The sequence below is a fragment of the Gallus gallus genome, chromosome 33 (genome assembly GCF_016699485.2).
Source record: "Gallus gallus isolate bGalGal1 chromosome 33, bGalGal1.mat.broiler.GRCg7b, whole genome shotgun sequence".
NCBI lineage: Eukaryota > Metazoa > Chordata > Aves > Galliformes > Phasianidae > Gallus > Gallus gallus.
Window position 1 is genome coordinate 169,450 of NC_052564.1, and position 12,306 is coordinate 181,755.

Sequence of the window (12,306 nt, forward strand, 5' to 3'; positions counted from 1 at the left end):
GGGGGGGCGGAGCCCCCCAGCAGGGCAGGGGCCTTCTACTGCCACAGCTGCTGCCTGGTGCAGGGGCACTTGTCATGTCTTTGGAGACTTCCCATGTATGAATTTCTCAGATAAGGACCTTGCAGAGTGTGAGCATTTATTTTCCACCTAAATGAAAGCACAAATGCTTTTGAGTTAATCATTAAGACTCTTGCACCAAGAAGGAGATGTGGGAAGGAGCTTCTGTAAGGAACAGCGTCAGTATGTAAATATGGGCACAGGCTGATAGGGAACTTTTCACAGTCAGGCTCTGCAAAGTGGTTTTGGACTGTGCTGTCTGGGAGGTGTGTGGGCAGCTGGGTAAGGAGAAGGCCTCCTGGAGTGCCTCTGGCAACAGCAGTGCAGATGGGGGATATTAAGCTCCAGTTCTGCCACTGATCCTGTCCTAGGGGAGTTTTCTTGGGACCACGTTGCCCAAGAAAACGGAGGAGGTCCACGTGGACCTCCTTAACAGTTTTCGTGATCTGTGCAGTGCATTTGTTTCTGATTAAGGAATGAACTTGCTCTCCCCAGGACACATCAGCTCCAGGCTACCACTGTGGGGGTGCCCTGGAATGGTGCCACGAGCCTCAACACGGGCACAGCTCCCTTGTGCCCTTCCTCCAATCTGAGAGCCTTTGCTTCAGCCCTGTGAATCAGAAGCCTCACCATGTCCCTTTTGTCCTCCTGCCAGAACTGGGCTGAGAGAGATGGTCACTGGCCATCTGCACAGCCCAGGCTCTTCTCTGGAGCAACCTGAGGGTGCAGCTATCCTCCAGCAGAACAAGGGGCAGCACGGGGCAGGTAGGAACAAGGCTGATGGACAGAGCAGCTTGTCTGTTCTCTAAGGGAGAGTGAGGAGGTGTTACCTCTGTGCACTGACTTGTGCTTACACCAGGAAAGCAAACCTGAAGATTTTTACCATTTCACTATTTATTTTGTGGGGAATCTAAATCCAAAAATAAAATCTATTTTTTCCTCTCATCTTCTAGAGAGCAAGGTGTGAAGTTTAATCAGTGGGAGACTGCATACAACAAAGGTTTTTCATCCTATAACTCGTATAGGATCTGGAGAAACAAAGCATTCTGCAATTGATTTGGAGTCAGGCTCTCCCCTACCAAAATGACAGAATGTGTACAGGTTTGGTTCAGTGCTGATCTCATGAGCATCTCTCTCTCCCTTGCCCAGCATGGCAGCATGAGCTCTGTGATTCTGATACTACGGACCCATCTCGGAAGGATGGAAAAGGAGGATGAGATGAATTGCATCTCCTTCCCTTACATAGGCAGAAGGACAGTGTGCCAATTTTATGGTTCACTGTGATAAAAAGGGAATATTTCCAAAGACCCGCTGAGCAGATTCAGAATCAATAAAAAAGGGATCGAAATGCAGACACCTTCCCACCTAAAATCTAAGAGACACTGATGGAAACTTCCATGTCCCCAAAGGCTCAGAGCAGGACTGACTCCTCTGAAGTCTTTTCTAACATCTCCTTGTCTTCTCCTCCTTTCCCAGAACCACATTCCCAGAAGTACCAGATGCCCAACAGCAGCTCCATCAGTGAGTTCCTCCTCCTGGTGTTGGCAGACACGCGGCAGCTGCAGCTCCTGCTCTTCTGGCTCTTGCTGGGCATCTACCTGGCTGCCCTCCTGGGCAACGGCCTCATCAGCACAGCCGTAGCCTGCGACCACCGCCTGCACACCCCCATGTACTTCTTCCTCCTCAACCTCGCCCTCCTCGACCTGGCCTGCATCTCCACCACTCTCCCCAAAGCCATGGCCAATGCCCTCTGGGACACCAGGCACATCTCCTACGCAGGATGTGCTGCTCAGGTCTTTTTCTTTCTCTTCTTCATCTTTGCAGAATATTCCCTTCTCACCGTGATGTCCTATGACCGCTACGTTGCCATCTGCAAGCCCCTGCACTACGGGACCCTGCTGGGCAGCAGAGCTTGTGCCACCATGGCAGCAGCTGCCTGGAGCACTGGGCTTCTCTATGCTCTGCTGCACACTGCCACTGCATTTTCAATACCTCTGTGCCAAGGCAATGTTGTGGATCAGTTCTTCTGTGAAATTGCCCAGATCCTCAAGCTCTCCTGCTCAAAATCTGACTACATCAGGGAAGTTGGGATTATTTATTTTAGTCTTTGTTTAATCTGTGGGTGTTTTGTTTTCATTGTTTTGTCCTATGTGCAGATCTTCAGGGCTGTGCTGAGGATGCCCTCTGAGCAGGGACGGCACAAAGCCTTCTCCATGTGCCTCCCTCACCTGGCCGTGGTCTCCCTCTTTGTCAGCACAGCCATGTTTGCCTATCTGAAATCCTCGTCCATGTCTTCTCCATCTCTGGACCTGCTGGTTTCATTTCTGTACTCAGTGGTGCCTCCAGCAGTGAATCCTCTCATCTACGGCTTGAGAAACCAGGAGCTCAAGGCTGCAGTGAGCAATACATACTTCTACAGCATCCATAAGATGCATGGTAGTTTAAGAGGAGTCCCAAGGTAACTCTGTAATTGTTAGGACAATCTCTTATTATTTGTCTTCATTATTGTTTTCACAGGCACAACTTTGATTTTGGAAGTGTTATTCTTGGCCTGCTACATTTCTGTAGTGTTGTGACACACTCATCTCATGTACCTGTAGAACAAATCGCTCTGTTGATAAACACAATAAAGAAGCCAGCAGAAATTCATCTGTCTCTTCTCCCATGTTTTACCATCTCTGAAAGTGGAAGAGCAACTGACGTATGCAGGAGTAGTGCAGGGTCCGGGAGCCCAGCTGCAACACGGAGCAGCAGCCTCGGTGTCCATGGGGGCTGCCCCTCACTGTCCAGGAGTTCCATCCTCTTATCTGTGTTTGAGATGGGGCTGCTGCTTCCCAGGTCCAATGGCCACAGACAGCAGCAGGGGGTGGTCTTTGTGTTGCTACTCTCTTTTCACTTCCATACTCCCCTTCTTCTCTACGCCCTTGGGGACATGGGTGGACTAGGAGGCTGGCTCTGGATATTTGTCACCCTCAGCCTCTCACATCAGCCATTTCCAGCAGTGACTGCATGTTGATGGCAGAGCTTTTTCCTGAAGCCATCTCCATGCTCCTGCTGGTAGAGCGGGACTGTCTGCAGACCCATGTGTGGGAGATGGCTGGGGCAGCACTGGATCTGTAAAGCAGGAATGCTGGGAAGTGTGGTGCATTCAGGGCTGCCATGGGCACTTGTGCTGGGGAAACTCTTCCCACCTCAAACACACCTGTCCTGTGCAGTCCAGGCACGGTTGGGTCAAGTATGGGGCAGGGACATCTCAGTGATAAGCCACAGATTGGAAACCCAACACAGCCATGGAGGGGGGGGGTGGGAAGCAGGTGCACAAAGAGTCAGGTAGGAGGCAGCTGTGTACCGTGGCGGAGAAACCAGGGAAGACTGTGGGCACATCACTGCAGCATGTGAGAGCCTGTGAGGAGATGATGGAGAATACAGAGCAATGTTCTGCGCTCTCTTACACAGTGGGAGGATGAAAGTGATGGGTGAAACTGGAGACATTCTGCCTGAAGAGAAAGAAAAGGTTTTTCACTCAGTTCAGGGCTCATCCTGAGCAAGGTGGCTACTGCCTTGTGTTTTGCCTTCATTGTGCTGTCCTGTGTGCAGATCTTCAGGGCTGTGCTGAGGATGCCCTCTGAGCAGGGACGGCACAAAACCTTCTCCACGTGCCTCCCTCACCTGGCCGTGGTCTCCCTCTTTGTCACCACTGGCATGTTTGCCTACCTGAAGCCTCCCTCCATTTCCTCCCCATCCCTGGACCTGGTGTTGTCATTTCTGTACTCAGTGGTGCCTCCAGCCATTAACCCCCTTATCTGTGGCATGAGGAACCCGGACCTCAAAGACATATTGGAGAAATTGATGTCATGGACAGTTTTCATTAAAAACAAACTTCTCATCTCTCTACAAATGACTCACAGACTGTCCCAGTGCAGGCCTGTACTGTTCATCTATGTTTATAATATTTATTTTTATTCTTATTTTTTAATTTGTTTGCTGTTGTTTTATGTTTATTAATGGTTCTTACGCTGTTACAGTAATATTTTGATTCATTCCATGTCTGCTGAAGCATCAACCTGCTCTCTTCCTCCTGGAGTCCATATTTGATGTGGATCAGAGCTGACTCTTGTACCCTCTGTGTAGTGTCTCTGTATCTGCAGGGAAATGAGGTGTCTGCAGTCTTCACTGCGGCAGTGGGGATGTACCGCTGCATGGAAGGGAAGGATTCCTGTCATTCTTGCTGTATCTTAACATTCCAAGTACTATTGGAAATGCTCTCTTATCATTCCATTTGCTTTGCACACCCACAGACTCCCAGGGAGGAGTTTAGCAGCACTCGGCCTCATCCATCTGGGTCTGCTTTCCACCCTGACCAGCATGGCCAGCACAGAGCCACCCAGGAATGGCCATGGAGGTCAGAGGAGGGATGGATAGTGGTGGGAGCTGTCCTGGGCATGACATTTCTCTGCAGATGCTCGTATGACCAGGAGCCCTGTGACCTTGTGGCTGTTCCTCAGTCTCCGCTGCAACTTTAGCACTTCCCCAAACACCACCCTTGGACAAGACTGTGTGGGTGCTGGGGACAGCTGGAGCACCAGGGTCTGGTTGTCATCATACATAGGATGAGCCCTCTTCTGGGTGCTCTGCAGGGCTGCAGCCCTTGTGGGCCTGCAGAAGAAGGGTGCAGTCAGAGGTGATCCTGGGGCCCTGGAGACCACCCCATGCCCGTGAGGGAGTAGCAGGGTCCCTCAGGGCACGGATCCAACAAAGCTTTCTGTTGCATGAACAGAAAGGAGACACTGCTCAAGGAAGCTGCCACCAGCCCCAGGCCCCATACCAGTCGTTCCCAGCAACACTTTTCACCAAAATCTGCTGAGGGCTGAAATAGGACCATTCCACATTCCTACAGGGCTCAGTGCCTGCACTGGGGAATGGGTAGCCCGGCCTGGTCCCTATCTAGGCCCAGAGCCCAACAGAGCCCGCAGCAGGGCTGGCTGTGAGCTGTGTGGGATACACTGGGACTGGACAGGGTCCAGCTGGTGAGGGAGCAGAAGGGCAGTGTGGGCTGTCAGGGCTGTGCTGGGGGCATGCTGCCCCACACAGCGCCTGCACAGAGCTGCCAGGGGCTGCCTGTGGGTCAGTGGGGCTGGGCTGTCCAGCAGGGGAGAACGTACATGGAGCCTCATGCTGCAGGTTGGGACCCCAAAATCACTGGAACTCAGTGCCCAGCTGTGCTGTGCTCAGCTTGCTTGGCTCCCAGGTGCCCCTTATGCTGCTCTGTCCCTGCCTCTCCTCAACAGCACAGGGGAGGAGAAAATGCAATTAAACAGTTCCTGGGTTGAGACCAAAAGCATTTTATTCTTTCCTTGCTTCTAACCTAATGACAACAGATTTTGTGCATTAATGGCTGCATATCAAATCAGTTTGTTAGGATTTCTTACCCCTGTTGTTCTTTATTTACTGAAACAAAACTCATTTCTTATATTCATTGTTTTTTCGGTTTTGTTCTTTCATGTCCTGCTGTTTTCCCTATTAATAAAACTAACACAACTTCCCAAATTACACCAATATGCAGGTTAATTATTTCTGTTCTTGCTGTCAGATGCAGTCAATTGCTTCACCGTAGCTCAAGCCATGCCTCCCTTCTGAATGATTTGGTAATTTGCTGAACTCCCGACAATGTCAGTAATAGCACTCTAGAGAACCTTTTGAGAAATTGCTAAGTTAGAAAAACACACTTATCCACGAAGTGCCAGTTGTAGGCACCTCAGAGCCAAGAAACAATCTTGCACACACACATCATAAAAATAAACATGTTAGAGGAAAATTTTTCCACTTTAAGGGTGGTGAGGAACTGACCGAAGGACCCAGAGAAGTTGTGGATGCCCCATTCCTGGAGGTGTTCAAGCCCAGGCTGGACGGGACCCTAGACAGCCTTATCTAGAGAGCCGATTTTTGTGGTCAGCATGGCTTCACCAAGAGGAAATAGTGCTCGACCAACCTGGTAGCCTTCTGGGATGGCATCACAGGCTGGGTGGATGGGGGGAGAGCAGTGTCCCTGGGCACCGAGGGCCCACGGGCTTTGCAACAGTTGCGGTCTGAGCCCCTCTCAGGGCATGCTGCTGCTGGACGTGATGGTGCTATCTCAATTCTAGTTTCACTTTGAAATGCTGCAAATAGTGCCGGGTGGAACCCTGTTGAATGTGGGAGGATGGCCCCAGACGGGCATCCCCAGAGCTGGGTGACAGAATGGAGGGGAAGAAAGTGCAGGGATGCATTGAGCGGCAGCTTCTGTGCGCTGCTGCGTACGGCGGTGTGGAATCCGAGTGTCAGAGATGGATGGAGTGACTTCAGAATCACAGAAACGGCATGGATACACCAAAGCATGATGCTGCGGAATCCTGGAAGCCACAAGGTGGGAGGGATGAGAGGCATGAAGGCCCTCAATCTTTCCCTCCCTGCATTTCTCCTGCACACCATCGGTATCATCTCCGGGCCTCAGCCCCACTTGATGGCCCATATCACAGCACTAGGGCAGCTCCAGGGGGCCCTGCCGGCTGCTGCTTCCTGTTCCGCCCCAAGGAGCTGCCCTCTGTGTGCTGAGGCCACATGGGCAGCGATCGAAGAGCAGCGGGAAGTGGCCCAGGGATGGGGCCTGGGACTCGGGCCTGCGGCCTCTTCTCACCATGCAGAAGAGTTCTTCTCCCAGGGTCCCGTTTCAGGACTGGCGGGGTGGTGATCTCTTTGGGTTGACGGGAAGGTGCTGGGACCAGGCACTCTCAAGGAGGGCTGACAAGCGCCAAACTGAGGGACGGAACTGACGTGGAGAAATCAAACTCTGTACCCACAGTGTAGTTATAAAGCAGTTATGTTTAAACAGCGCTGCACATAGCAGGGACACTTGGCTGGCTCTGGTTGGTCCTCTCATTGTCCACAACTCCATTCACCAATCTGCTGCTTCTTCACTCATTTGTGGTTTTACTGTCCAAGCCTGCTTCCTTGCATTCCAGAGATAGGATAGCTAATGATGTGATTTGGAAAAAATGGGAGACCCGCTGTCTGCACTAGTTGTCTAAGTCTGCAGAAGAGCATCTCTTATCGGCAGCAAGAACCTGGCTTAGCAAGGTCAAACCTGCAGCTGCCAATTCAGCAACCCATGAAAGCTCATAACCTTTAACTTATTTACTTTATTGAAGTAAACCTGGAGTAAAGGGTGAGTAAAAGCTGGAGAATAGTCTGAGTAAACTTGGAGTGAAGTGTGAGCAAAACCCAAAACTCCGTGTGAGTAAACCTGGAGAGAAGTGTGTGTAAAACCTGGAGTAAGGTGTGAGTACTCCTGGAGTAGAGTGTGAGCAAACCTGGAGTAAAGTGGGAGCCAACCCAGATAGAAGTGTGAGTAAACTCAAAGTAAAGTGTGTTAGGAAAACACAGAGTAAAGAGGGAGTACACCCTTAGAATAGTATGAGCAAAACCCAGAAAAAAAAATGTGAGTAAACTGGGACTAAACTGTGATTAAAAGCCAGAGAAAGGTGTGAGTACACCCAGAGCAGAGTATGAGTAAATGTGTAGTAAAGTGTGTGTAAAGTGGGAGCAAAGTGTTGGCTGACTCTGAGTAAAATGTGGGAAGACACGGTGTTAAGTGCGACAAAACCTTGACTAAATTGCGTATCAACTCAGACAAAAGTGTGAGTAAAGTGTGAGTAAATCAAGAGTAAACCTGAAGTAATGTGTGAGTTAAACTTTGGTATAGTGAGAGAAAAACCCAGAGTAAAGTGTGAGTAAATCCAGAGTAAAGTGTGAGAAAGCTTGAAGAGTGAGTAAAACCTGGAGAAAAGTTAGAGTAAACCCAGAGTAATGTGCGAGAAAACCCCCCAAAAAGTATGTGTAAACCAGGAGTAAAGTGTGAGTAAACCAGAAGTAAATTGCAAGTAAAACCCTGAGTAGGGTGTGGGCTCACACAGAGTAAAGTGTGGGCAGACATGGAGTAAAGTGTGAGTGCAGCCAGAGTAAAGTGTGAATAAACCTGGAATGTGAGTACACCTGGAGTTGAGTGTGAGTGAACCCTGAGTAAGGTATGGGAACCCAAAGTAAACTGTGGGAGAACCTGGAGCCAAGTGTGAGAGATCCAGGGGTAAAGTATGAGTAAATGAGTATGAGTACAGTATGAATATGAGTAAACCTGGAGAAAAGACAGAGTAAACCCAAAGTAATGTTTGCGAGTGCCCAAAGTGTGTGTAATTCTGGAGGAAATTGTGAGCGAACCTAGAGTCAAGTGTGAGTAGAACAGGGAGAAAAGACTGTAAAGTTTGAGTGAACCCTGAGTAAGATCAGAACACCCAAAGTAAAGTGTCAGTAAACCTGGAGTCAAGTGAGAATAAACTTGGAGTAATGTTGGAGGAAACTTGTAGTAAAGTATGAGTAAACCCGGAGTAAAGTGTGAATAAAACCCAGAGTAAAGTGTGAGTACACCCAGAGTAGAGTAAGATTAAACCTTGTGTCAAGTGTCTGTAAACCCCATGCAAAGTGTGACTAAAACACAACACAGGGATCTCGTGCCAGGAAGATTTCCTTATTGCTGTGACGATTATGATCATGATGCTGTCTCTATCTACTTTCTAAAGCAAGCCTTTTATATTCTCACACACATATTCAGTACATTTCCACTAACAATGCATTGGCTAGAAAGCAATCAAATTCCATAACAAGTCTTCCTAATCAGCAGAGAGCTTATCTCATGGCTTGGTACAAAACACCCCTGTTTATTCAGGGCTTCTGTCTCCTTTCCAGAGCCTCATTAAGAGCGAGTCAGCATTCAGCAAGGCTGAGCTGACCTCTCCATCTCCAGCATAAGAGTAAACCCAAAGTGAAGTGTGTGTAAACCTGGTGTGAAGTGTGAGCAAAACCAGGAGCAAAGTGAGAGTAAGCCAAGAGTAAAGTGTGAGTAAACCTTGAGTAAACTGTGAGTAAAACCTGGAGTAAATTGCAAGTAAAACCACGAGTAAGGTTTGGGCACACATGGAGTAAACTGTGAGTAAAACTGGAGACAAGTGTGAGTGAACCTGGAGTAAATTAGGTGTGAACCTGGAGTCAAGTGTCAGTAAAACCACGAGTAAGGTGTGGGAACACATGGAGTACAGTTGAGGGCACCCAGAGAAAAGTAAGAAAAATCTGGTGTAAAGTGTGAGGTAACCCAAAACAATGGGTGAGTAAATCCAGAGTAAAGTGCAAGTAAACTTGAAGTAAGGTGTGAGTAAACCTGGAATATAGAGTGAGTAAATTCAAAATAAAATATGAGTACATCTGGAGTAGAGTGTAAGTAAACCCAGAGTAAAAAGTGAGGTAAAGGCAGTGTAAAGTATGAGAGAAAGTATGAGCCCCTGAAATCCTTTTTGAAAGAACGCAGGCTTCCCTGAGGAACTTTACCACTGTCTACCTGAACTATCAGTAATGGACAGTAATCAGAGGAGCAAACCAGACCCGGGACTTTTCTGGCGATGTCCCTGATGTGGGCCCCAGGGAAGCAGCACACCTCCCTACAGGTTGGGTCAGGCTGGCAAATGGAGCCCTCCGTTCCCCAGAGAAGGGAATCACCCACCACAGTTCCCCTCCTGCCTTTCCTGACAGAGGCAGTTTCAAGGAATGGGGGCGGCCACCACAGCCTAGGCTCCCTCCTAGGCAGATTCTCCCTGGCCTCCCCACTTGTGTCCCCTTCAATTTCCAGCATCTCAAACCTGTTGCTTAGTGAGACCTGGGGGAGTGGGGTTAGTTGGCAGGGGGTGCGCCAATGATGCTGAGCTGGGATACTCTTCCAACCCTCCTCCTCTCTCAGCTCTGTCCGACTGTGGCAGGGCAGGGGGTCCACCACATCTGTGCGGGTATTGCCCTGGCACCCTTCCCTCTGGCACATCAGTGAGACATATATATATGCATATGTCATAAGTATTACCCTTTCCTTTTATCTTTCTTACAAAATAGCTTTATTTGAATCCATGACTTGTACAACCAAATTCTCTTCCCCATCCCACTGGGAAAGGGGACTATGCACAAAGCACTGTGTTGTGCTGAGCCACCCAGCGGGTTAAACCATCACAGTCATTTTGGTGCCCAATGTGGATATCCTGGAGTTGATATAACAGCAGTGAGCAAACGACCGTGTGGTGCTGAGCCACATTCCATGTCAAACCACAGCACTGCCCTGAGTCCATAACAGATCACCATGGGACTCTGAAACTGTCCCCGTCACTCAGTGGAGAACACCGGAAGACCTTGAGGTCTTCTTAGGCAGCAGCTCCTGAGGTATATTCTTTGCACCATTTCTATGGAAGAGGCCTCCAGTTCTCTGGTCCTGCTCTGAAGAGCCTCTCTTGTTATGGCACTGCAGCAAGGAGACCAGCTCTGACACAGCAGTTCATATTGCTGCCTACTGACTGCAGCCCCGGAGTGCTGCTGTAGAGACAACAGGGCTGTGGTGAGACACACCAGACCTTCAGGTCTGCACAAATGCAAGGACTTGACAGCAGTGTGGCAGCGTAAAGAGAGCAGGAATGAAAAGAGCGTGTTGTACTGCTGTCCGTGGCTGTACCTCCCCCAGATCCGGATCCAGACAAGGCAGGAAGAGAGAAGAGCAAAGGAAACGTACTTTTTCCAAGCTTTTTTTACTCTCTTTAATCTATTCAGGGAATCTGGTTCCATATTTGCATGAGCTCTTGCTGTGAGGAAATAGACAGTAGATGGGAAAGAAGAAGGGGAATAGATTGCAACTTTTTTTACAGATTACTGTATCACACTTACACACAAAAACAAACAAACAAAAAAAACCAAACATACATAAAATATGAAAAACCATCACTGGGAATCACGTGACGAAGATGGGCACTTTATTGAAGCTGGAATAGTGCACATATTGCAACAGTTTCCGGAGGGCATGCTTGATCTCCTTGTTCCTCATGCTGTAGATAATAGGGTTCAGAGTTGGAGGAACCACAGAGTACAGAAGTGCAACTGTCAGATCTATGAATGGGGAGGAGATAGACGGGGGCTTCACGTAGGCAAAAAAGCCTGTGCCGACAAACAGAGAGACCACGGCCAGGTGAGGGAGGCACATGGAGAAGGCTTTGTGCCGCCCCTGCTCAGAGGGCATCCTTAGCATGGCCCTGAAGATCTGCACATAGGACACAACAATGAAGACAAAACACCCAAGACATGCACAGACACTAAAAAGGAGTAACCCAACTTCCCTGAGATAGGATTCTGAGCAGGAGAGCTTGAGGATCTGGGGGATTTCACAGAAGAACTGATCCACAGCATTGCCTTGGCACAGAGGCAGTGAGAATGTATTGGAAGTGTGCAGCAGGGAATAGAGAAGCCCAGTGCCCCAGGCAGCTGCTGCCATGGTGGCACAAGCTCTGCTGCCCAGCAGGGTCCCGTAGTGCAGGGGCTTGCAGATGGCAACGTAGCGGTCATAGGACATGATGGTGAGAAGGGAATATTCTGCTGAGATGAAGAAGACAAAGAAAAAGACCTGTGCAGCACATCCTGCGTAGGAGATGTCCCTGGTGCCCCAGAGGGCATTGGCCATGGCTTTGGGGAGAGTGGTGGAGATGCAGCCCAGGTCGAGGAGGGCGAGGTTGAGGAGGAAGAAGTACATGGGGGTGTGCAGGTGGTGGTCGCAGGCTACGGCTGTGCTGATGAGGCCGTTGCCCAGGAGGGCAGCCAGGTAGATGCCCAGCAAGAGCCAGAAGTGCAGGAGCTGCAGCTGCCGCGTGTCTGCCAAAGCCAGGAGGAGGAACTCGCTGATGGAGCTGCTGTTGGACATCTGCGGTTCCTGGGCATGGAGTCCTGTTCAGGGTGCAGAAGATAATGAGAAGGCAGTTCTCACAGTCATACCTACGGCCATATTATAATTTTTTTTCTTTCTTTTAGGAGCATGTTCATTTAGCTCCATTACTTGATTTTAATTTCATGAAGCTCAGCATTCCATAAGCAGGAGAAGATTATGGAGTTTTTCCTTTACTCTCATTCTCTAATCTTATCCCATCTCCCTGGATGTTGTCATTAGTTTTCATATCTCATAACTTTGCCCCAACTGCTACTAGAGCCCGCAAGCCCAACCTCTGTGCCCTACTGTTTCTGTTAGAGAAAGCTGCCTTTTTTCTGCCTAAGTGCATTATTCATGTCTGCAGTCAGTGAGAATATTTCAACTGCTTCTATCCTTCGAGAAAGGAGAGGCTGAAATCAAATTCTGTGGGACTGAATACAAAA

At 49.2% G+C, this 12,306-nt stretch overlaps 2 protein-coding genes across 2 annotated transcripts; one reads left to right on the plus strand and one right to left on the minus strand.

Annotated features, from left to right (window-relative positions):
- The first annotated feature begins 421 nt into the window (after positions 1-421).
- On the plus strand, positions 422-2,705 carry LOC112530854 (olfactory receptor 14C36-like). The gene is made up of 2 exons (XM_025145396.3): positions 422-822; positions 1,534-2,705. The coding sequence occupies exons 1-2, from the start codon at positions 729-731 to the stop codon at positions 2,517-2,519; spliced, it is 1,080 nt and encodes a 359-aa protein (XP_025001164.3). The 5' UTR covers positions 422-728; the 3' UTR covers positions 2,520-2,705.
- Positions 2,706-10,726: 8,021 nt separating this feature from the next.
- LOC121107962 (olfactory receptor 14A16-like) lies at positions 10,727-11,860 on the minus strand. Its single transcript, XM_040654606.1, has one exon. It carries the CDS (start codon positions 11,858-11,860, stop codon positions 10,901-10,903), a length of 960 nt encoding a protein of 319 aa, XP_040510540.1. The 3' UTR covers positions 10,727-10,900.
- Positions 11,861-12,306: the final 446 nt, after the last annotated feature.